This window comes from Biomphalaria glabrata, chromosome 5 (genome assembly GCF_947242115.1).
Source record: "Biomphalaria glabrata chromosome 5, xgBioGlab47.1, whole genome shotgun sequence".
Lineage (NCBI taxonomy): Eukaryota > Metazoa > Mollusca > Gastropoda > Planorbidae > Biomphalaria > Biomphalaria glabrata.
The window spans coordinates 35233954-35259566 of NC_074715.1; the positions used below are offsets into that span (position 1 = coordinate 35233954).

Sequence of the window (25613 nt, forward strand, 5' to 3'; positions counted from 1 at the left end):
CTATAAGATAAGATAATTTACATTAGACTTTAATGCACCTTCAAATACATTGTACTAAGTATTTTCTAATACAAAATCTTAATTTTAACATGATGCTTATCCCTACCCTGACTGGGCCTCGCGCAATCCGTTTCGCATGGGCCCGGCAATTGTTAGGGCCGGTCCTGTTTATGACCGTTTTAAGTTTTGAACAAGCAAATAGGAAAGAATTGAGTTCAGTTGTATCAAATTTTAATGCTTTGGCAATAAACAGCAGAGTAAAAAGTCTGACATTTTTATACTTTAGGCCAATGCCTGACTGACTGAGGTCACTATCCCAAAAGAAAGGCACCCCATTGCTTTGCCAGATGTCGGTGAATAAATTAATAGAAGCCATGTGATGCAATGCTCGCTAATTTTCCCAGACTTCCAAGCATGCTGGTTGGGTAGGTAAATAACTGTATTATGTAAGGGTTATAACTCAATAATTTTTAGTAAACTAAAGTTTTACTTATAAGTTCCCTTGTTTTCTAGGGAGATAAATAAGTGTCTAACGTAAATTACATGTACAAAAATATTTTAAAAAAGGGGACCATCCCAAATTGGTTGAACAAGTTTGGTCATTTGATTGAAGTATTGCATTGACCTAGTTTGATAGACATGTTTCTATAAGGACTATCAGAAATATAACGATGACGTGTTTACAGTCATGGTCACGTGGATTATTTGATTGTCCGACTTTGGCTCCTCATGTTTGCCTATAAATAGAGCAACTTTTGTTGTATAGGTCAGTGAAGTCTTGCATAAGTTATGCTACACTCTTATTGTAAATAGACATTATGCAAGATACCATGATATTAAACAGCCTCTAAACGAGCAATTGTGTATGGGTGTTCATGATCAAATCTCAGAATTCCCCCCCCCCCCCCACAGCCTCGGTTAATAATAAATCTAACACATGTCGTTTAAAAGAAAACAAAACAGCAAAACTAAAACACTAAATCTAGGTTTATTTGTGTTGCTGTTGATAGATGGTATTGCGAGGATACCTTTTATTTTAATTTGTTTTTAAACTCTTCTGTACTAGTATGACAAATACATTGATTACAAAAAATGCAAGAAACGTTTTTAAAAGCCAACAATTAATTGTTATGTGAAAAGAGCGACAACTTATATCGCTTTAGCCTCGAAGTGCTACAATTGTATTCACGATGAGTACCTGGCACTACCACAATACTGAACGTATTTTTTTGTTTACAAGCACATCAGACTTTTTTCGATGTTTTAAAGTGCAATCAATAATTGAATAATTGAAAATACAAAATATCTGTATAGAAATAGGTAGCTGCGTGTTTATTGAAGGAGTCTACTCTTATAAACTAGATTTAGTCAAACTGCCAAGTGTTGTATTTACTAAATTGGTCAAATGAGTGGTGTCGGTCTGTTGCGATGAAACCAGCCGAATTTATCTTCCCCTGCCACACTCTGCAGGCGACGTACAGTCAGGGTACTGTTCACAGATGGCGTGCTGTAGCTTATCTCCCCTCGTCGTGGAACTGGTGGCTGGTCACCAAAATAGAGTGCCCTGAAATCAATACATTTAACAAGCAAAATATTTAAATAAATATATATCTTTTGTAAGGGGAATGACCGCTAAAATCACGGCAGGAATAACGTTCCTTTTTTGTATATAAAAAAATAATTACCACTAAGAGAAATTGTTTAATTATTTCATTGATTCATGTATTTTCATTAACTATAACTATTTATGCGAAATTTCATCCCGAAAATGGGAAGTGAAAGAAATAACTTGTACGAAACATAACAAGGAAAATAATTCCACATATACAGCCTTCTCTCTCAATAAGTAGCATTTACTTCCCTTGCTCTATACCAAACAAATTACCAATAGTTAATTAATTGATTTGTTTATCTTTTAATAGATTTATGTTTTGTTAAATGCAACAAATAATTGTGTAAAGTTTCAACTTGATCCGAAAATGGATGGGGTAAAAATAATGTGTAAAAAATGTACTAGACATATAGAGTGAGTTGATATAAGCTTTGTAAAAAGTAAATGAGTCCTACTGTTTAGATCAGGCGTGGCCAACGTATGCGCCAAAAATGGAGCACTACACCAATGCAAGTGGCGCATTTCATCCAGAGAAAAATCGAGAAAAAGCATGCCAAAAACTGATAACCTATTTCTAGAAAAATAATTTCAACGGGAATTTAATTTACTATCCATTACGATTCTCAAATTGACCGAAATCGTTATAAAATTATACAAAAACACATAACACTTTGGTTTGTTATATTGTTATATTGTACTATCTATACTACTATTTTACCTTCCATTTTACTTTTTGTAAGACTTTTTTATGTTACCTATTTCAGCTTTTTGTTATTAGAGAAAAATTATGATAATTTCAACATTTTTGAAGAACTTATTGGCCATTAGCCACTCTAAGAAAAACCAGATGGTCAGACATATTTGAAAAAGCAGGGCTGTGTCTAGGGAACCATCATTTCAATAAAGTAAACTAAACAGTAATGACTGGTAAAATTGGAACTGTAATCTTACTTAAAACAATGGTAGATTGTCCTCTTCCGAGGTATTACTCCCTCTATGTACTAGGAGGTTGTGTGGGGAATACTTTTGAACTTGCATGTTATTTATACCAGTTAGGAAATGTTTGAATACATTTAGGAACAAATAATATTTAGTCAATAAGTCATATGGAAATTTTAATTAAAATTATAACCATGCTATAAAAGACTGAAACTTGTAAAATTTTAAGTGGCGCATCTGAATCAGAAAGGAAAAAAAAGTGGGTCAGAAAGCAAAAAGTTGTCCACCCCTGATTTAGATGATATACGATTAAAGAGAAATGAATGAAATACAATATTTAGTTATTTACCATACACTTTTATTTTTCATTTTCTAAGCAAAGGGAGACAATAAAAAAAAAATGATTAGTCAATTTTATACTATATCGGACTTCAATGTGGACATATGTGCCCGTATCACTGACCTATAGTAATTATATGGCAGTCCTGGAAGTTCTTCTGGATGCATATGGCGGTATGTTTGGCGCACCATCTGTATGTTTCCCATGATTCCACTGGCATCATGGCGGTCAATAATGTTCATGTTACGTAGATCGTCATCCGTAAGGGCCAAGAGTTGTCGGCCTTCAATGCCATTCTTTCTAAAGTGCGGTCGATATCTGAAATAAATGTTTACACTTTAGAAATATTATGGTGATTGTTTGTACATCCATATAGTAGCGTAGTAGCATATAAACTGGTTTTTTTCCAAAGCTATAATACATTTTTTTAAGTGAAATGAGTGTGTCTGCTAGAACTGTTTCATTAAGTAAAATTACTTTTACTACGCATGACTTTCTTCAGTTTATTAAAGAACAAACCTAACTAATGAAGGTGAAATCAAACTAAAAGATCTACAATCAATCACAAGCAAAAATAGTTTTGTTAGCAATATTACTTTAGATAATGTCTTTCTGGGTGGCTTTCTCACAATATTGTAAGCGCTTGAACCACTGGCGGATCCAGGGGGGGGGGGGCGGTAGGGGCGATCGCCCCCCCCCCCCCCCACTCGGCCGACCTCCCCCCTTCGGGGGGGGGGGCGGACGAATTATAGTATAGAATTCACACAATTTGTATGCGAAATTATTACTTATTTTAATAATATATATTAATTATTTATATTTCAACCTATTTTTAGATTATTTCGCCCCCCCCCCTTCTAGTATTTTGGCCGATTTGGTAGGGTCGGGAGGGAACGATGGCATCAATCCGCCCCCCCCCCCACCATAAACTTTCGAGTGGGGGGGGCGGTCCTATTTATTTGTAGAAATCACAGCTTGCTAACAGAATCAATTAAATATCTATATGATTAAAACTTGTTATTGGTATTTTAACCGGTCTTTATATAATTTCGTTCACCTGTTGGCCGATTGGAAGGGGAAGAGCGAATACCTCCACTGCCCTTCCCATCTAAACCCTTCGAGTGGGGGGGGGGGCGGTCCTACTTTTATGGAGAAATCATGGTATGTGAACAAAATTAGTCAAATATCTATATAATATAAACAGGTGGAAGTGCGATACATGCAATCCCCTTCCCCCCATCAAACAAATCAGTTCTTTTTCTTTTTGTGTTATAGTAAGAAATTACAAAATTTAAAAAAATCTATCACTAATATAATTTATATATGCTATAAAGTTAATTCTTATATCGAGTCCCTCAACCCCTATTCTTTAATGCAAAATGCAATCAACAGCAGAAATTATAAAAAGGAGCGAGAATTAATCGTTTTCATTTTATCGCCATTCCCCTTTCCGGACAGAGTTTGTGTAATTTGACATGAATTTATCATAACTATTTTAAGAAAGACTTTTTCAAACGAAATTTTTCAATATAAGTCACGGTTGAGATGAGTTCAAAAGCCAGATAATCTTTTCCTAGTCCACTTTTTCCAACCTTTACTCTATCTCATATTTTTCTAGTTAAATAAATTTAGGACTATAACTCACAATTTATGCTAGAATTTTATTGAATATTATTAATCGAATATTTTTTTTTTCGGCGGCGATCCTCAAAACATTAATCTAAATATGTGGGGTATCTAATCTTTTCAAAGAACAAATCGGTTTCATTTGCAATGTATTAAGGGACTATAAATTCATATTAGAATATTTTTCTCATTATTCAAAAGGTCCTTTATAATAGAATGAATAATGAGCTGTAGGTCAGGAGAATGCGTTACTGCAGTGAAGAATGCCAGAAAACGCTTTTAGCGTCGAGGCTTCGCCCCGAACCTCACTGATGAATAATAAGCTGTAGATGTCAGGAGAATGCGTTTCTGCAGTGAAGAATGCAAGAAAACACTTTTGGGTACGGGGCGAAGCACTAATAAATAATGAGCTGTAGATGTCAGGAGAATGCGTTTCTGCAGTGAGAAATGCAAGAAAACTCTTTTGGCGTCGGGGCATCGCCCCGAACACCACTAATAAGTAATGAGCTGTAGATGTCAGGAGAATGCGTTTCAGCCGTGAAAATGCTTCGCCCCGAACCCCATTGATAAATAATGAGCTGTAGATGTCAGAAGAATGCGTTTATGCAGAGAAAAATGCAAGAAAACGCTTTTGGGCGTCGGGGCTTCTCCCCGAACCCCACTGAAAAAGCTTACAGCGCTCTCCCACACCCCCAAGCTTGCAAGAGAAAGACTGTTTTTTTTTCTGTTTTTTTCGCCGAAGATTGAGAAACAGTCTTATTTTATTCTCATATATATATATATATATATATATATATATATATATATATATATATATATATATATATATATATATATATATATATATATATATATATATATATATATATATATATGCTGTACGCACGTTTATGCACAGGGTTAGGGTTTACTGGGCGTTAGGGTTAGGGTTTGGAAAAAAATCGCCCCCCCCCCCCCCACTCCAAAGTTCTGGATCCGCCAGTGGCTTGAACTGTCACCATGATGGTACCGCGGTCTTCCTAACTCAAATGTACAATACACGCTCTATCAAATAATAGACATGATTCCCGTAAAATATAGTAAAATAAAAATATCTGCAACTCAGCCTACTCTGTATAAATTAAATCACTTCCAATAACTCTACCAAGTAGCCCATTTCACGTACCAATGAGTCTCTAGTTGTCCAACGTACCTACCAAATCCAGTGTCAACCAACCAATCCTCTACAGTCTGGGAGTCCCATGAGTAGCAGACAGGCACAGAGAATGGCGGCTCAAACAACATCATCCCACATGCCGGGTCGTTGTCGGCCCTGTAGACTGGTTTAAAGTGGTCCCCTACATAAGCCATGACGTACACCTGCCGATGAAACCTTATTTAATCAAAGACGTTACTGGTACTGGAATGAATGAAAGAATTCCCGGAAGAGACTGTCTCATGTTTATATAGTAGCGTAAGACAAAATGATGTATCTCATAGTGATAAATATTTAAGATCGCCGTTTAGCTTTTTAAAATTACACTAGTTATTATAACCACATCCACAAAGTAAATCAAATTTGTTAAGACTACCAACATTTCCTGAATAAATCTAAATATTCATAATGAAAATATTACTTTACTAATCAAGATCTATAATCAGTGATTCCCAAAGTGGTCTATATAGACCCCTAGGGGTCTACGAAGACTTCCAAGGGGTCTACGAAAGTGAAAAATATTATTGGGGGTCTATGAGATGTCCACGGGGGTCTACGATAATAGATTTCATTTAATCAGGTCGTGACTTTAACGTTTACATCCCATTAATGTAATTCTTTCATACATTAATATATGATTTGTACCTTAATTAATCATTTAAATATGTATCCTGCTATTCAAACAAAAAATTGTATATAATTTCTATACTTTTTTTTAAATAGCTTAATTTATTCATATGTAACTAATGTCTAACAAAAAGAAATATGGGTTGTACAGCAATGATTATTTAAAATTGGGATTCATTTCTTCCTTAATAAACAAGCGGTCGCCATTTTATGACGATATGACTGGGGGATCATCTGAGACAATGCCACCCTGTCAAAATAGATACAGATTTGAAAAACTTTCGAACATTCCAAGTTAATAATAGACCTACAAAATCTCTCTTCGACATCATATAGAGAAGATGATGGTTTGTGAGAGTCTTACAATATCTCTTTACTTATAACAAAATACGGAAAACACAAAAGGTAAAACTAGTAATTTTACCAGCTGTTGTAGTTGTAAAAACTGTTTTACACAAACCTACATCTGATGTTATTAAAAGAATTTCATTAAACAACAATACAGCTCAAGGGCTCATTGGTGGCATGAATTATAAAATTAAAAGCTTCTTATGTATTCTTTGCTAATGACATATATATAGTTTTGGATCAGCGGCGTCACAGGCTTTGACAGGGTAAACGTGGTGTGCTGCAAACTGCATAAAGGTCGATAGCTCCATATTTTTCCTGAGGGTTAACCCAAGAAGCTTTCCCATGTTTGGGTTTAACTGCAAGGCAGCAGAGGTTTGAATTCAGTTTTTCATCAACTAGGTAGGTGGCAAGCCATGGCTAATGAGCCATTCCTGCTTGAAGCGTACTGGTTTAGGCGCCAGTTACTCACTTTTGCTCTTTCTCCTGTTAGTAAAAATAGTTCCATGGAACCAATATTTGAGCCAGACGTGAAAGATCAAGAGATACACTGGAGACTACTCTTTGCAAAAACTTTTACAATGATACTTAAGCCAAATCAATTGATTAATTAATATTTAATGTTTGAATGTCTACTTTATAGAACAACAAATTCCTATATGAAACATAATATCCATAGCAACGGATGCATATCCTAAAAAAACAACAACACATTTCCAGCGTGGTTAGTGGTTCCTGCAGTACATATTAATTGTTATTTTAAATGGTTTAAATTTGAATTTTATCAATAGAAATAATAGATCTCTATACATTTATTGTAGCTTTAAACTCACTACAGTTACAAATACGTTTTTTAAAAATGGCAATGAATTTGCAAAAAATTGCAAGTCATGCAAGGGGTCTAAAGAAAACTAGAAAACGTGGCAATGGGTCTACAAGACAAAACAGTTTGGGAACCACTGATCCATATCTATATTCAGAATCTAGATCTAGATATAGCTCGAAAACTAAATTTAAACTTAAGAAGTTAAGTATTTTTAAAGTTCTAATTTTTTTCATAATTAGAATCTCTCGAGATATGACATCTAGAATACATACGTAACAGTGTGGATATGACATCTAGACTACATACGTAACAGTGTGGATATGACATCTAGAATACATACGTAACAGTGTGGATCTCAAGGAGACCAGTGGACTAGATATCACAAGACACAGATGTTCCTAAAAGTGAATCCACTTCCACTGTAGCTCAAGAAGACAAGGCGTGCTGTTCCACTGCTTGCGGGAGAATAAACCATTGCAACTTCCGTTCAACAATCATGCATTGTGGTTTTACATGTAGTGCTTTGCACAACGCTTTGGTTTTAGAGATCTGTACTAAGTGTTTTGAATTGTTTATTTGGCAATTTTCACAAATAAAAAAAAATCTCCATTTTATGTTTTGTTTTTTGAATTTCAAGATCTGGTTTACTTTCATTATTTAAACAATAAGACACAATAAGATTGAAACAAAAAAAGAAGAGAAAGTGATTTGGAGAAATGTGGATAGGATTTAAGGAAAACTAATGAAATAACATTGAGAGAATTACAATCGGAAGATTGGAGAAATTGGGAACTAAATAGACTAAACAAATACTTATAAAAAAACAAAGGGAAACAGCTTCTCAACTACTGCCATATATCTCAATATTTCATGATTGTTATCCCTTTTTCTATATAAAAAAAATAATTAATTAATTACCACTAACTTATAAACTAATTGGATGATATTTTTTGTATTGATTCAGACGTTGTCTATATATAATTAATTGTGCACAGTTTCCACTTGATCCGAGATTTGGGAAGTAGGAGAAACAACGTTAAAAAAAAAAAGTACAGGCAGACGGATCCGTAACAATGTCAAGGACGCCATATTGAAAGATTGCAGTTGCAAACTAAATTATAAAAATCTTATGTCATCTTATACTAGCCTGACATTACCCGCGGCCTGCGGGTCTAAGTTTGTGTTTACTAATCTAGTGGATTGGATTTAGATGTATGTTAAACGTAGCTAATGATCCTTTTAAGTTTTTTCTCTTTCGCTACGAAAATAAAATTATTTTTGCGAAAATGGGTTTACCCGAAGCCGATACATACATCTATATTATAAAGTAGAATGTGAGGGGTATGTATGTATGTATGTTACTTATAGACATCAAAACCGCTTGACCAATCTTGATAAAACTAGGCAGGAATGTTCCTTGGGTACCAACTTAGACCGTAGTGTGTATGTATGTTACTTATAGACATCAAAACCGCTTGACCAATCTTGATAAAACTAGGCAGGAATGTTCCTTGGGTACCAACTTAGACCGTAGTGTATGTATTGTAGCCCTAAAACAAACTTAAGACCCTCAAAAAAAATAAAGTTGTCCGACTCTATTACAGCTATAGTATTTTATGGATCTAGGCCATGTCTACAATTGTTTACTTTATAATCCCATCCCTAGATCTAAAACTCTAATTCAACTCTAAGATGATAACACTTCTCTTCGCACAGATAGTTTTATACTTTAACACATTAACATATTAAGTTAAGTCCATTCATTTCATATTTTGATCAAATAAACATTCAAATTTGGTTTTCTAAAGCTACATTCGTTTACGAAAGCTGCGAAGCCGAGTTGAGATAGGCCTAGATCTATATTCATTCATGAATCGCGTATTATAAAGTAGAATGTGAGGGGTATGTATGTATGTATGTATGTATGTTACTTATAGACATCAAAACCGCTTGACCAATCTTGATAAAACTAGGCAGGAATGTTCCTTGGGTACCAACTTAGACCGTAGTGTGTATGTATGTTACTTATAGACATCAAAACCGCTTGACCAATCTTGATAAAACTAGGCAGGAATGTTCCTTGGGTACCAACTTAGACCGTAGTGTATGTATTGTAGCCCTAAAACAAACTTAAGACCCTCAAAAAAAATAAAGTTGTCCGACTCTATTACAGCTATAACAATTTGACAGAGTTACAAAGTTCACAGAATCAAGTTGACTCCATGTGATACCCACCAAATATCTTTAAATTGTATTTGACAGAGTTACAAAGTTCACAGAATCAAGTTGACTCCATGTGATACATAGGTTGACAACACTTCTTATGTTGGATACACACATCAAATGCTTTTAGAGTTATCCACCATGGATGGATGGGGTGCTGTGCAAATATAGATATGAAACTTTCTGAAGAGATGAGAATTTTATTTTGGCGATTACTGGCATAGAAAAATAATCCACTGAAATCAGGCTTGCCTATGAAAGAGATAACTGGAGCGCTCTCTCGTAAGTTGCAGGATAGGGTTAGGGTTAGAGACTCAATGAAAACAAAGGCGACCATAAATTATCTTATTTTAAAAGAATATACCCTCGGCAGACAACGGCTTTGTCTGCATTACATATGACAAAATATGCAGATGACAAGTGGGTTTCTGTAGTTATGACAGCAGTCATCCCATAGGAAATAACTTCATGTAACTTGAAAACATGTATATCTATTGTATTCGGATTTCCGAATTCTGAAAAATTGAAAAATTGCATGATCTTCAGTCTTAGAGATTAAACAAAACTCCTAGGCATAAATAAAGTACACAGAAATGCAAGTCACAAATTTTCGTTTCATAAAACTCTATTATCGGCCAGTCTATATTTATTTATGTCTATGAGTCATCCTTAATCTTCGGAATCGAAGACATTGCAATTTTTTAAAAATTCAGAACCCTTCTATTAAAGTTCATATTGCTGTCAATTAAGTGGGAATGCCCATGTTTGTTTTATACTTTGCGAAATCTCAAAAAAATATTAAGTCAGTGAGGTGATACGTCACTTCCGCCCAATATGGCCATACATCGAACCTTCAACAAAAACAAAATCACAAGACAAGATGAATAACCAGTTTGTTACCAACCCAACAGAGCAATCTCTCGTCTGCAGAAGAGGACAGTTTCCTGCAGGAAGTCGATTGATAGAAGACCTTCAACAAAAACATCGAATGAATATGTAATTATCTCTTTTCCTTTGAGTGAGCTTCAAGGCCAAGGTTCTAGGATCGTCCTAGTCCTAGCTAATAATCTAAATCTAATCCTATAGTCTAGACCTAGACCATATTTTATTGGCTAATGTAATGTGTACATGTATTGAAAAAAATGTGAAATGTGGTCACTATAAAGATAAGACAAGCCTCCTGGATATAGATCTAGCCGCATCTACATCTATCTAAGCGTCTACTGACTCGAACGAATTAATTCCTCATTTTTAGCTATCTTTTCTTGTTCGGGTGTTTGTAGACTATTTCATAAAAGTGTTTACATCTATTGGCTTGCAGCTGTCTATGTGACAATTTGTAACTCTAAAGGCTTACAAAGAAACTAACGTTGATTGAAAGATTGAGATTAAATTGATACCAAAGAATTCATTCTTCAACAAAAAGAAAAAGGGGGGGGGGAGAAAGAATGGGGTATCTGGGTGATCGTTTTTCAAATGTATTTATAAAAAGAAAGTGAGTGACCTGAATTCGAACCGTAGAGCTAAGGCCACCTCACCCCCGTCAATCCAATACTGTAACCACTGTGCCAGGGCGTTACTAATGAAAATAGGTTTTATAGTTATTTACAAAACCTTTCTATCTACAAACAATAAAGGGGACTAATTCAACTTTATCAGTCAAGTACAATTTTTTATTCCCTTGTTCGAGATATCAAACAAAATAATTAAATACCAATAGTTAATTAATGAATTGTGTTGGCAGGTACAAAATAATCGTGTTAAATTTCAGCTTGATTCGAGATTGGGTGTGGGAGAACTTTTTACCAGGCAGAGTGAGTCTCGACTGTCGATATAAGCTTTTTAATAATATATTGTGTCCTGTCTATATAAATATATATATATATATGCATAGTGGCTGTGAAAATTAATAATGGATATTTTAAGAAAAAATTTAGATTTATATCTGGTGAATAGAGTGTTGAATTCCTTAAGTGAAATTGAATGATGGGTGGGACTGAAACGCCGCAAAGCAGAATTAGCTCAATATACTACTGTTCAAATAAATAGATTTAAGCAACAGTTTTTACAGTTGTAAGTTTACTTCTATAGGCAAAGTGTTTGTGACGTCACAAAGCCTTTTTAGGACGACGGATAGTAAGCAGAAAATTTTCAAATTTATTAATACATTTGTTTTATAAAATCTAGATCAAGTTTAACTGCAATGACATTCTCCTCACAGGAAGAATGACGAGAGAAATCTGGCCTGGTGGAGAAGTCCGGACATCTTAGAGTACGATTCCATAAATATGTTTAATTGCGCACCTGATGCTCTGAGTTTTGACAAGTCACAAACATCATGCATTGATTGGTCGAAAATGCAAGTAGCTGATTGGTTGATTCAAAATGGCTATGAAAGGTAAAATATCTACCTGCTGAAACAAACAAAAAACAACAACAACAACAAAACAAAAAACGTAAAGCTCAAGCGATGCTCAATATTGTGGTCATAAGTAGCTAAGACTTAATTTATGGTACTTTTGGAAGAGTTTTTACTATCAAAATAATGCAGAAACCTATACATTCAATTGTTTTTGTTTTATTTTAAATACTACATCTTCCGAAAGCATACACTATTGACATATAGATTTGTATAGAAAATGACTTTTCACAGGTATCGGAAAATGTTTAACAATTTAAACATAGATGGTAAAAAGTTGGCTCAGTTGGACGCTAATGATATGCGTCGTATGGGGGTCAGATCTTGGGCGGACTGCCAGGGACTTGCTCAAGCTGTCCAGGTGTACACACGCAGGTATGTAATGAGTGCTTTGGATGTAGCTAACATGACAGTTAAGGTAGTTAGATGAGAATAAGAAAGTAAAGTGCGCTAACCACGCCATTACTCAGTAAGTCACACTCTAAGGCAGTGACTCTCTCACATTGATGTGGCGGTACATAGTAGGAATACGTGGGGGCTCGACAGGTGGAACCGAGTGTGGCGAAAACTGTTTTTTTTCCTCATGAGTCGTGACCTTCACAATAAACAAATGTGATTAAAAGATCTAATTTTTGGAGGATGCTGGGGTCGATGAAGAGCTGATCTCCCAGTCCTTGTCACCAGACGAAATCGTTAGCTAACGGTCCCACAGTCTAAATAAAGTGAGTCAGATGGCATAATGAAACAAGTTTTTACTTTCTTATAACTTCTTAAGTTACAATATGAAGCATGTCAAACCAGAATTGAGAAAAACATTTTTTCCATTGTTTTTTTTTTGTGTAAAGCTGTGTTAGAACATTGAAACAGAAAAACAAAGAAGCTCTCTGTATTCCACCTCCACACAATGTGAAGTGTAGACTTCATTGGAAACAGAATGTTTGCCAACAATTTAACTATTAATGTACTTTGAGCAGTCTATGTTATTTTATAGGCTCTGAAAAACGTCACTCCACTCCAGTGTCTAGAACTGGAAGCTTCAGAGCGTTGCATACATATTTTGTCAAAGTACTAAATTCGAACCAATCTTATCAGTGGGATCAAAAGTGTAGACAGCGACTTTTCATATTGCTGCATTTCTTAAATATTGTATGAAATCGATAGCTTATGAATTTTTGACCAGGTCCTTGGAGTTTGCTCAGTGGCAAAACTCCCCCCTCCCCTTTTGTTGTTTTAAACATCGAGGCACGCACACACTCGTACACTCAATAGCACACACACACTTATGAACATCGATTTTTGTGTCCACTCCATGATACTACGTCTTGCAATGAAAGCAGTTTGACCCGGAAGTAGGGATGTGCGGATCCACAAACAGGCCCATGTTTGATTTCCCATTAGTTGGTCTTGGCGTACGTATCGAAACTTGATTGATTATCAACCGATGTATTGATAAACTAATACATGCTTTATTAATGCGTGGGGCTAGCGCATCTCATGAAAGGGACTCGTATTAAGGAGTTCTTTATTTAGACAAGCGAAACGATATCATTGACATTTTATATTCTAAAAGAGACACTAAAAACATGACGTCAACCATTTTCAAGACTCTAGTATAGATTTTCTGGCTAAAGATGACAAGTTAGAATACTGACTTTTTGTAACCAAGTAACTTTGTAACAAGGCTCTGAATGGGTACTAAGTACAGTTACAGGGGAGATCAACTATCGTTCTGACATGTAAAACAAAACAAAACGACTTAATAGAAGGTCAAGTTGTACTCGTGAAACTAAAACCACAAACCCACTTACACTTTTGATGAAGACGAAAAAAACAACACCATACTTTCGATAGTCTCAGACCACCCGTGAAATAGCGTCATTCGACTCACAAAAAGTGTCGTAACCCATAGATTGAGAACCGCTGCTCAAGGACATCTTATCTCATTTCTGTAACCCATAGATTGAGAACCGCTGCTCAAGGACATCTTATCTCATTTCTGTAACCCATAAATTGAGAACCGCTGCTCAAGGACATCTTATCTCATTTCTGTAACCCATAGATTGAGAACCGCTGCTCAAGGATATCTTATCTCATTTCTGTAGCCCATAGATTGAGAACCGCTGCTCAAGGACATCTTATCTCTTTTCTGTAACCCATAGATTGAGAACCGCTGCTCAAGGACATCTTATCTCATTTCTTTAATATTTGTTCCTGCTCGATTGTGTCTGTAACAAGCAGAAAGTGTTTTCTAAGAAGGTCTCTGCAATGAAAACATTAGAACTCCTGTTGGCAGTGAAAATCGTATCAGTATTTGGTAAATGGTGGGCCTACTGTCTTCAGAAATCGCCTTTCAAATGAAAATTATATTTTCATAGACAACTTTGACCTTATGACACTAGATGCTACCAAAGTGTTTGTCAAATATTATAAGACCAAAGTACTTATCCATTCAGATTTGAAAATTGAAAATTATTTTTTTAGACGAAGTTGCGCCGATGTTATTGTTAGTACCTTCATATTCACTTATCCCTTAGCGTGTTCAACCGTTGGGGCACCACACATGATCTGTCGACCGTCTTACTCCATTCCTCTCTGTCTTCTCGCTTGAAGAGAATCCTGTCCACTCATTGATGGTGTCCTCCCATCGCTTTGACTGCTTCTTCAGCTCGTCACTTTTCTTTGAGAACTTTGTGCCATGGCCAAGTTTGCGTTTTTTGACAGTGGTCAACGGGTTATCATGAGGCTCAATCGCTAAAGTGATCCAGTGGTGAATCTCCTTATTTATGTGATGCGGTCTTTGTAGGATTGTCCTAGAGCACCTCAATGCCATTGCTCGAATCCTCCTCTCCAAGTTAGAAGTTAGAATCCGAGATTCTCAAGTAATAATGTGGCCATGACCAGGGAGAGTATCAGCCAGATTGTTAGTTCTGAGGGCTATGCCTTTGTCTATCCAGATTGGTAGTAACAAAAAAAAAATAATATAAGAAATAATGAAAATGATTTAAAAATAACAAGAAAAACATTTTAAAACATTTTTTAAAAAGACAATATCTCCATTAAACAACTTAAAATAAATAAATATTAAAAAAAAATAAAAATAATAATAATAATAATAAAAGAAACATAAGCTGACAATCGAACTCGTGCAAATGACACCGTCAGCTTCTTGTACTATTCTACCAATGAAGCCAGAAGGCTTAAATTGGTCTAAAAAAAAAAAGTAATTATTTAATGGTACCTTTATAACACATAACTGATTTAGAAGTTTTAAGATCTAGACTAGTTCTAGATGTACTTCTAGATTTAGAATCTAGACGTAATCTAGATTAGATTTAAGTTAAAATATAAGCCAAGCTTAGTTCATCTGTCAATAACATTGAAGCCAATGTAAATATAATAAACAACTCAGTTATCGGCAAACTTCGCGGCTGACTACGTCATGTTTCCTTTTACTCCAATTGATTGCCAAATATTCTAACGGTCAAACTAGAGTTTTGTCCGGGTGGCCAACGAGATGGTCATTCTTTTCTCAGCGATATACATCAGCTGTTAAATTTCTAGAAAAATCGTCAGAGCCGTTTTTGAGATCAGCGTCCAGGTTCCTCCCTCCATAGAGTTATGACTTGAAAAGAGATTTTGTAAAAATTAATAGAATTACAAGTTCAATTATATTTAATCATTCAATTATGTCTGTTTGAGCAGAGAAATCTCTATCCACTGGTTTGACATTTTCGTAACGCTGTTTCGCATATACTTTTTCAATGTAATTCTATGCTTACTTAATCTAATATTTTGAATGACTTTAGGAGGACTCTCAATCCAGAGGACTATCAGAACAAGATTTACCCTTATTATCCAGAGCTGTACGTGGATGAGCAGATAACTCCAACAGATTTCCAGCAGCAGCAGAGTATCCCTCCAAAACAAAAGACAATGTTCAGAACTATTTACAAAGCCTCGGGAGACAATTTTTATTTCTACGATAAAAGGAACTAATCATTCGTGGAAACAGATTACTCTTTATTGTCTCCCTTTATAAAGGTTGTGGAAACAGTTCAATGGTTCTGGTCTCAGTATTTCTAAAAACCAAAACCAAAATAAAATATTTTTTGAAGACATCTTGGAAGGTACAAATAAAACTGTTATGTAATGCATACGTTTATTTGAGCGACTTTGTATAGGCTTATTCAGTAAAATCTTCTTATGTGAATATCATATCATATATAAATAAATTTACATAGGCCTACTGTTTGTTTTATCTGGGGATTTGGTAAAAAATCTAAAGGCAGAAAAATCTTCATTTTAGGGTAAGAATTAAGGTTTCGGGTTATTTTCAGCCTTAGCGCTTTATTGGAATAAACGCTTGCACCCCACATCGATGTGTTCCTATTGTAATCTATTGTATCGTTTTATATAGACATAATGAAAATCAAATGTATAAATTCCAGGTGAATATCCAATAGTTTTAAAGCAAATAGTTTAGCAAGTAAAAATCATTGAACAGTCATGTTGTTGCTTGTGTTAGTATAACCTAAAGAACAGAAAGTCTTGAACAAAATGTTGGTTACTACAAGTGCAGCAACTAAAATGTCACTGTCCAATAATGAAAACGTGTACTCCAGGTACTACTTCACTGAACCATGTCCGCTAGATCAAAGTCTCTTGATATACATTGATCCAGAGATCTTTCCATTGGTTCCAGTGTAAACACCAACCTGATCGTTAGGACCAACTTCGCCCAGAAAGGTAAATAGGCTGTAGCAGTTTTTTGTACTGCAAACACTACACATTAACTATTGTCTTGCTGTTTCTATGACAATGTGACAACAATAGGAATCGCTGTATGCTATTTGTTCATGTTCACCCTAGCCTACTTGTTCAATAGCCTTCATTAAATTGTGATCAGCTTGTACGCTGCCAGAGGCGGGACATTGCGCACATATAAAAACGTTAGCGTTGACAAGACATGAAATAGGGTGCTCACAAAAGTGTGGAGAGATTTTTTTGTAATGGTCTCAGTCAACAAATGAAACAAAACTGACTGTAAACAAAAATTCAGTATTTCACACCTTGGGTCTTGCACACTTAAAACTGACATACCTAGAATCTGATACATCAAGAATATGACACACATTGAATCTCCACACCTTGCTTCTAATAAACCATGATTATGGAACACCTTGAATCTGAATAACTGTAAAAAACCCATATCAGCATGTCACCACAATAAAACAGCTAACCGTAACGATATATTCTACTGGGGAGAAAATAATAACTGCTTACATTGTCAGACTATATACGTCTTTCTTTGACAATCCAATAACTAATGTAGTTCTTTTTTTTTTGGGTAGGTCCAATGTATTCAGAATGTATTTCTCTATTTCAACAATGCCCTATCATCTGATTCTTGACACACTTTTCGAAATGAGCTCGTCTTGAACTGAGATTTCGTCTCCTGAAAAGAAGTCAGGTAGACACATCAGGATTCACTTCACAGAAAACACCTGGAGGCTTTAAAGTATTTTGTTTCACAGAAAACATCAGGAGGCTTTAAAGTATTTTGTTTCAGAGAAAACACCTGGAGGCTTTAAAGTATTTTGTTTCAGAGAAAACACCTGGAGGCTTTAAAGTATTTTGTTTCACAGAAAACACCTGGAGGCTTTAAAGTATTTTGTTTCAGAGAAAATACCTGGAGGCTTTAAAGTATTTTGTTTCACAGAAAACACCTGGAGGCTTTAAAGTATTTTGTTTCACAGAAAACACCTGGAGGCTTTAAAGTATTTTGTTTCACAGAAAACACCTGGAGGCTTTAAAGTATTTTGTTTCACAGAAAACACCTGGAGGCTTTAAAGTATTTTGTTTCACAGAAAACACCTGGAGGCTTTAAAGTATTTTGTTTCACAGAAAACACCTGGAGGCTTTAAAGTATTTTGTTTCACAGAAAACACCTGGAGGCTTTAAAGTATTTTGTTTCACAGAAAACACCTGGAGGCTTTAAAGTATTTTGTTTCAGAGAAAATACCTGGAGGCTTTAAAGTATTTTGTTTCAGAGAAAACACCTGGAGGCTTTAAGTATTTTGTTTCAGAGAAAATACCTGGAGGCTTTAAGTATTTTGTTTCACAGAAAACACCTGGAGGCTTTAAAATATTTTGTTTCATAGAAAACATCAGGAGGCGCCAAGCTGTACGAGAACGTGCCTGTTTACGTTATCCTCGTATCGGCCTTGCGTGATTTATTCTGTCTGAGGACATGTATTGGACGTTGGACTACCTGTCTGGTTAGGTTCAACGCAGCCATTGGCAATACATGAAATATCGGCATGTGTGTAGTGTGTGTAGTTTAAAACATGGATACAATATATTGTATCGGTTTGAATGACTTTGAAATGTAGGTTTAAGCCTAGATGAATACAATGTCTTCTAACGGTTTCAAATGTTAGTTGTATCTTGGATATAACAAGTTGAGAAACATTGTAGCATAGGTGATTAAATTTTCATTAAGTTTCACCCTAATCACTCATTCGGAACTTGCCTTTTCATTACAATCAGATCAATCAATAGCTCTATTGTTATAGACATGAAAGAAACCAGGTTTGAATTGACAAAACTTACACACACACGGAGTTACGCAATAGAAACAAACTTGACCTACTCAACAACCCATGACATACGTTTGTAACATACATACACCCCACCAAAAGCAATGCTAGTAAGATCTAGTATGGCACCTTGACACCTAGATTGACTTACAGTTTATTGAGTCACCCAAAGATAAGAGTTTCTCAGCTGTAAAACTCGCCTTAGTAAGTGTAAGCAGTTATCAATACGGGAGTCTCTTTTCGTGAACGTACGCTGCTATATAATAACAGACAAGATTTCCAATTGGTTCAATGTCTAGACCGAGGGTTGGCAAGACTTTTTTTTTTTTTTTTTTTGCTTTTACTGAGGATATTATTGATAATTGTGGTGCTTTCTGGAACCATAATTTATTTTTACGGGAAGCTGTCACCCATGGAGGCTAGTTAGTTCTGTATGGTGTAAATCATTGTGCTAAGTATTATAAATACTTTTAAAAAGCTTATATAAGGGAAAGAAACGCATAATTAATACCATATCGCTTAATATATTTAAAAAAAAACACTAAAATTAACTACTACTCATTAATTAACTAATTGGTTATTTTTTTATATAGATTCATGTGTTGTCGTTGACAATGAATAATTTTGTGAAGTTTCAACTTCATCTACGCCCCTACGCTATAGCAGTTACATCTATTAACTTAGTTACTTTACAAAACACATATACTGGTAAAGTATGTCCAATATATCAGAATGTTACTGAATACTCTTATCCCTACTATATCTCTCACATGTCCTAGTATTTTTAAAAGGTCCCTATAAGTTCAACTTCACCCATCCCTTAGTTTGTTGGACAGTTGAGGCACCACACAAGCATGAGGCACCACACAAGCATGAGGCACCACACAAGCATGAGGCACCACACAAGCACTGTTGACAGTTTTATCCATTCCTCTCTGTCTTTTGCTTTGGATAGAACCTCTTTCAATGGCAGGCCCTTCCATTTCTTCATGTTGTATTCCCATTGCTTTCTCTGCTCTTTTTTTTTCCTGATACTGTTCCCTGTAGGAAGGTCTTTGTGAGCCTAAGAACCTGTGATATGTTTTAGTTGCGTTGTTTGTTTTCAGTAAGAAATCGCCTTTGTTTTTTCATTTGGTTTTGAGTTTCACTAATGCCATTAAGTAACGTCGGCTTTAGAATGGCTTATTTATATTTTTAATTTGTTAAAATAATAGTGAATACAGACACATATACCCTTTTTAAAAAGTGAATACAATTTTAAATTCAGCACGACATTACTATAACCTTTAAACCAGTTCTGTTATAAAGTTTGATGTCTGTGTAAAAACAAATCTTCAATTGAAAAAAAAAATAACAGTAAGATAAATCGAACAATCAATGGTGATGCTGTTTCATTGGTCGATTTGTTGTTCCATAAAGAGGCCAAACAATGTGGTGACGTAGATTGGGAGAAAAAGGGAGGCAAGTCTTGGTATTGAATTTATTGAATGACTGGCCGATAGACTCGAGAATACAGGACATAGCCGCCGCTGGTTTAACGCCCATCCGTGGGTCAATATGGGCTTGCTAGCTGGTGTGTTGTGACTGAAGCCAGTTAATCAAAGTTCCAGGGATAGCGAACATTTTCCGTGTTGATTTGTTTCATATTAAAAGTGTCGTGTTATTGAGGCTACCAACTAATAGACTGGATACTTTCCTGTTTATTTTAATGTCTGGATACACATTTGAATGAAACATACAGATGAAGATGTTAAAGTGATAGAAACACTTCTCGTCCGTGGAACTAGGTCACTTTTAGGAACAAATATTTATAGATTAAACAATTTTTGGTTTAAATTTGTTTCAGATTTTCCAGCAATCACTGCCCTAAATTATATGTAAATTTATATTTAAGGAATATTTAAAACAGTCTAACGCAATTTATAATACTTCTTATATTGGTAACAAAGACAGCTCAAAACAAATGTGTAAAGTCTACTATAGTACAATGAAGTAAAATCATTGGTGAAGTCTTAATTTTCTTCAGAGGCAACACAATTGAAGGAAATGTCCAGAGACTTGGAGTCTGAATCTGAATGATGTAGTAAAACTTTTGAATCACTCCTAATGCTGCTAGCTTCCGGATGATTCATCCAGTAGTCAAATTTTAGGTTTTGAGTCGGTCAGTCACCAATGGTGTGTCTTTGGTTTCTACTTGAGTCAAACAGTTTTTCATAGCATCGACAAAGAAAAGCAGCAGAGAATGGATACATTGTTACAGAATCCCGTGTTCAGGGCAAAGATGAAGTCACTTAGTCCAGCGACAAGAGTGAGTATAAGTTAAAGTTATAATCTTTTTACACTTAACACTGGACATAAGCCAAATGAAGTGAAAGGTGGGGAACTGTTTTCACGCTTTTACAAAATGCTAACATGTCATGACACAACATTACGTGTCACAATATTAATATTACATACCAAAATATTTACATCTGTTTCAATAAACAATGTCTTGCCTCTACGTTAGCACCCTTATATACAAGCAAAGCGGTGTCCAGTTCAAGTACAAAGATCTCTTCAATAAAAACAAATAACATTGCGGCTTTGCTTCTAATGTAACCACAATAATTGTTTTGCTCATGTAGGTTTCCTAGTTTTAATCTTATACAAGAGCTTCACTATTCCGAGAGACATTAGTGCTAAAAACTCTAATAAAATAAAAAACATCAACATTAAATTAAACTATTAATAAAATAGTCTGTTGTACTGGCAATAAAAGTGTTTTTAGTAAAATCCAAAAAAAAATCTAGCTTATAGCCTCTGTTTATGTTTGGTTTAAGTGGAACTAAAGAGGTGCAGGTCAAAATAAAGAGATGCAGGTCAAAATAAAGAGGTGCAGGCCAAAATAAAGAGATGCAGGTCAAAATAAAGAGATTCAGGCCAAAATAAAGAGATGCAGATCTAAATAAAGAGATGCAGGCCAAAATAAAGTGATGCAGGCCAAAATAAAGAGATGCAGGCCAAAATAAAGAGATACAGGCCACAATAAAGAGATGCAGGTCAAAATAAAGAGATGCAGGCCAAAATAAAGAGATACAGGCCACAATAAAGAGATGCAGGTCACAATAAAGAGATGCAGGCAAAAATAAAGAGATACAGGCAAAAATAAAGAGATGCAAGCAAAAATAAATAGATCCAGGCAAAAATAAAGACATGCAGGTCAAAATAATCAAGACTTAGTAAACCAGCAAAATAAAAAAAAAATTCTAAAAATGTATATATATATACATCTTATATATCTCAATACTATAAGATGTATTTCCCTTAATCAATATCAAACTAAATTAATTAATCGCTACTAATCAATTTATTAATTGCTCAAATTTTTTAATGATTTTCGTTTCGGTAGGAACAACTGTACAAGGTTTCAACTAAGTTCAAGAATGGGAAGTGGGAGAAATAACGTTTACAAAATTGTTTCCCGACAGGCTTAGTGAGTTGATAGAAGCTTGGTAAAAATGGAGTGTTTTTAACAAAGCAGATTTGACATTTGAAGTCAAGACTTTGAAAAAGTGACACAGTTGAGTCATGCAATACATTTGACCGACGTAACCACCGGGCGTTGGGGCTGAGTGGTAAAGCGCTTGGCTTCCCAGCCGAGATTTTCCTGGCCCGAATCTAGGTGAAGACTGGGATTTTTAGGATACCCCTGAGTCCACCAAACTTTCATGGTGCCTGACATAAGTTTGAAAAAAGTAAAAGAGTTTTGGAACGTTCGGATATTAAATACGATAAAAAAATCACCTTTTCACTCCCCCTCCCCTTCTTTGTTACAAATCTCATACCATTCCCTAAACAGAAAATTTTAATTTTACACAAGATTTTTTAAAAACCAAATAGCGTTTTCCCAAAGTACAGTTGTTCATCATGACATCCAGAGAAATGATGGGAAAAGAGTCGACTTTTTTTCGGTCTCTTTTAATCTAAATTTTCAACAATCACAAATTTCCATTCCACCTCATCGTCGTCAGAAACGAGGATTTCATTTCGTCGCTTTGTAATCCGTCGCCTTAGTCTCGGCTTAGTATTTGTACTGACGGCAAGCAAGTCTCGTTTGTGTGATCTAAGCAACGATACCTGATGCTACATGTGTGTTGCATTCTTTGACATATTCGTGATTCGATGGTTCCTTTCAAACTTGGGCCAAATTGATCTTAGCATGCAGGTTTTGTCATCTTTGGTTGTACATTTCATTTTTGCCTCATCGCTTTGAAACATGAGTTCACCTTGTCAACGGCACGATAGGGGAGATAAATCGATCAGAATATTTGTGCAGCTAGCTGCTTTTATTCGCCTAACAACAGTATGAATCTGTGTATTTCGACGCTTATATAGTTGTTTAAATTCCCTGTCTGTCTATAGCCCAATTGCGAAAGTCGGACTCACGAAAGCCAAGGGATAACTGTGTTGTGGTCGGTCATAGTACACCAGTTTGCTAGTAGATATAAACTGATGTAGGCGTTTTATATTTTAAATTATAGAACTTTAATTAAATTGAATAAATTCCTTTTGTGAACACAACTAAATATAACTTTTATTGCAACACCAGTGAACTTGAGATGAAAAGACATCAACTGCTATTTAAACAGATCTTACACGTCAGTACAATCTGTAGCTTTCTCTCATCCTTAACAGAGCTTATGACAGAGTCGATTATCTTGCATCATTTTACAAGACTAACAATTACTGTTCCCTTACTTTAGCATCACCTTAGAAACAACACACACACACATAACATACTGTGCTTGTTAGTTCATTGGAAATACCCCCCCCCCTTCCCCATTGTAACAAATCGGAACAAGTTTGTATAGTCCTCCCCCTTTAGTTGTTAAGCAATATCCACACGTGCCTTGGTCGTTATGCTGGCTACATGGTACCCTCGTTAACCGTCGGTCATAGAAACAGATGACCTTTAGATCATCTGCCCTATAGATCGCAAGGTATGAATGGGGCGACATTAATGAAATAACAACAAACTAGATCTAATAACACATTTTCAAGTTGTTGTTTGTATTTTTGTTTATTTTGTCCTATTTTCCACCTGGATGAAGTCAGCTAGTGTACAGACATTCCAAGGTTAGCGTACAGACATTCCAAGGTTAGTGTACAGACATTCCAAGGTTAGTGTACAGACATTCCAAGGTTAGTGTACAGACATTCCAAGGTTAGCTCTACCGTATGTCTACTTCAGTCTATTGCAAATAGCAAACCTTCATGGTGTAGAGGTAGTAGAAGAAAGGTTGTAACGAAATATTCGGCGTTCAGATCTTGATCGAGGCTATTGTTTTAGCAGGAGCATTAATTAAATGACGTCATAACAACAAAATAAATGTTACATATTCTCATAAAGTTTTTTTTTAAATTTATCTTTCACAACAATCAGAGTCTGCAACATTTTACATTCAGAGGCTGTAACGTTTTAAATCAGAGGCTGTAAATTTTCAAATCAGAGGCTATGACTTTTCAAATCAAAGGCTGTAAGTTTTCAAATCAGAGGTTATACGTTTTCAAATCAGAGGTTGTAACTTTTCAAATCAAAAGCTGTAAGTTTTCAAATCAGAGGCTATAACTTTTCAAATCAGAGGCTATACGTTTTCAAATCAGAGGTTGTAACTTTTCAAATCAAAGGCTGTAACTTTTCAAATCAGAGGCTGTAACTTTTCATATCAGAGGCTGTAAGTTTTCACTCTGTGCTCCTTCTGTATATAAGTTATGAGAAATGAACTAGGCGTTTCTTTTCGGTTCAGTGAATTGATTGTATGAAGATGAAGTCATTGAAGTCACTCTGATGGTGAAACCAAGGCCCGTATTTTATATTTGATCTTAGCGTGTGTTGAGATTTCTCCCTCCCATACTGGGTTCATACAGTCATACTTTTTAATCAATAATTAACGCAGCAGCTATTGCATTCAAAGTCGTCTGCGGGTCTTGTTAAAAAAACAATGAGTATCGAACTATGGTCAGGGCTAGCACCGGCAACATGTCAACCTAGTGCGAAACCTAAACATTCGTGCAAAACGTCGTCATAAGTGTGTCCGTTGTGTCTGCAGATGACTTTGTGTCTGTACACTGTACTTGTGTGTCTGTTGTGTCCGCAGATGACTTGTGACTTTTGTGTCCATTTTGTCCGCTGATGAAGTGTGTCTTTTCTGTCAGTATATCTTACTTGTGTGTCTGTTAGATCTGTTGATAGGCTACTTGCACATTTAAATATGTTTCTTTTTTCTTATTCTTTCTTCAAAAGTTGAAAAGATCCGATTCCATCACTTAGTTTACCTATTCATGTTGCCGAGAATCGTTTTGAATTGCTAAATTCCGAGCTCATTATTCAAGTATCTCCAAACTCCCCAAAAGAATGTAGCCAATTACCTGGATATATTAAAAGGATTGGCGCATAGACGACGAGCAGTCCAGATGAGTCCACGCATGAGTCCAGATGGTTGACCATAGAAACACATAGAATCAATCAGCACTGACCATATTGCCATCAATCTATTGATTTGCATTTCGTTTTCTATCCTTGTAAACTAAATTGTCCTACGTCAAGGAACTACAAAGAAAGGATCACACTGTAATGTTACACTGTAATGTTACACTACGTGTGAGGTACGTGAAATGTGTGTATCCCCTCATGTAATAGGGAGTGTGGTTGAAAGATTTATTCCTCTTTGTTTAGTCCAAAATGAAAGACTCGAGTTCCAATGCAACTACGTAATGTCCAATGTCATTCAGTAACTGCCTGTTGTGCAACTACGTAATGTCCAATGTCATTCAGTAACTACCTGTTGTGCCACTACGTAATGTCCAATGTCATTCAGTA

General features: G+C 35.5%; 3 protein-coding genes across 6 annotated transcripts in view; 2 read left to right on the forward strand and 1 right to left on the reverse strand.

Annotated features, from left to right (window-relative positions):
* Positions 1 to 969: 969 nt before the first annotated feature.
* Positions 970 to 8006, reverse strand: LOC106061174 (uncharacterized). 4 transcript variants are annotated; one of them, XM_056031196.1, is made up of 4 exons: positions 7854 to 8006; positions 5710 to 5876; positions 3015 to 3209; positions 970 to 1564 (listed from the first exon to the last, which is right to left on the reverse strand). In XM_056031196.1, exons 2-4 carry the CDS (start codon positions 5865 to 5867, stop codon positions 1402 to 1404), a joined length of 516 nt encoding a protein of 171 aa, XP_055887171.1. In that variant the 5' UTR covers positions 5868 to 5876; positions 7854 to 8006; the 3' UTR covers positions 970 to 1401. The 4 variants fall into 4 exon arrangements, with proteins under 4 accessions (XP_055887171.1, XP_055887172.1, XP_055887170.1 ...); XM_056031197.1 differs by having other exon boundaries at positions 7859 to 7995; XM_056031195.1 differs by having other exon boundaries at positions 7820 to 7991.
* A 2532-nt stretch (positions 8007 to 10538) lies between these two features.
* LOC106061167 (uncharacterized) lies at positions 10539 to 16530 on the forward strand. The gene is made up of 4 exons (XM_013219243.2): positions 10539 to 10732; positions 11958 to 12134; positions 12390 to 12530; positions 15962 to 16530. The coding sequence occupies exons 1-4, from the start codon at positions 10617 to 10619 to the stop codon at positions 16149 to 16151; spliced, it is 624 nt and encodes a 207-aa protein (XP_013074697.2). The 5' UTR covers positions 10539 to 10616; the 3' UTR covers positions 16152 to 16530.
* A 3711-nt stretch (positions 16531 to 20241) lies between these two features.
* The window catches only part of LOC106060948 (uncharacterized), a 31270-nt gene continuing 25898 nt past the window's right edge, over positions 20242 to 25613 (forward strand). Inside the window, exon 1 of the mRNA XM_056030829.1 lies at positions 20242 to 21062. Within this exon, the coding sequence (XP_055886804.1) occupies positions 20997 to 21062 (66 nt within the window). The 5' untranslated portion in view covers positions 20242 to 20996. The remainder of the gene's footprint in view (positions 21063 to 25613) is intronic.

Coding starts and splice junctions, on each gene's coding strand:
- LOC106061174 (XM_056031195.1), bottom strand. CDS start 7,840: ATGTCATATCCACACTGTTAC. Junction 5,877..7,819: donor TGTCATATCCACACTGTTAC/GTATGTAGTCTA, acceptor TTTCATCGGCAG/GTGTACGTCATGGCTTATGT. Junction 3,210..5,709: donor GTTGACACTGGATTTGGTAG/GTACGTTGGACA, acceptor CATTTATTTCAG/ATATCGACCGCACTTTAGAA.
- LOC106061167 (XM_013219243.2), top strand. CDS start 10,617: ATGAATAACCAGTTTGTTACCAACCCAACAGAGCAATCTCTCGTCTGC. Junction 12,135..12,389: donor ATTCAAAATGGCTATGAAAG/GTAAAATATCTA, acceptor GACTTTTCACAG/GTATCGGAAAATGTTTAACA. Junction 12,531..15,961: donor GTCCAGGTGTACACACGCAG/GTATGTAATGAG, acceptor GAATGACTTTAG/GAGGACTCTCAATCCAGAGG.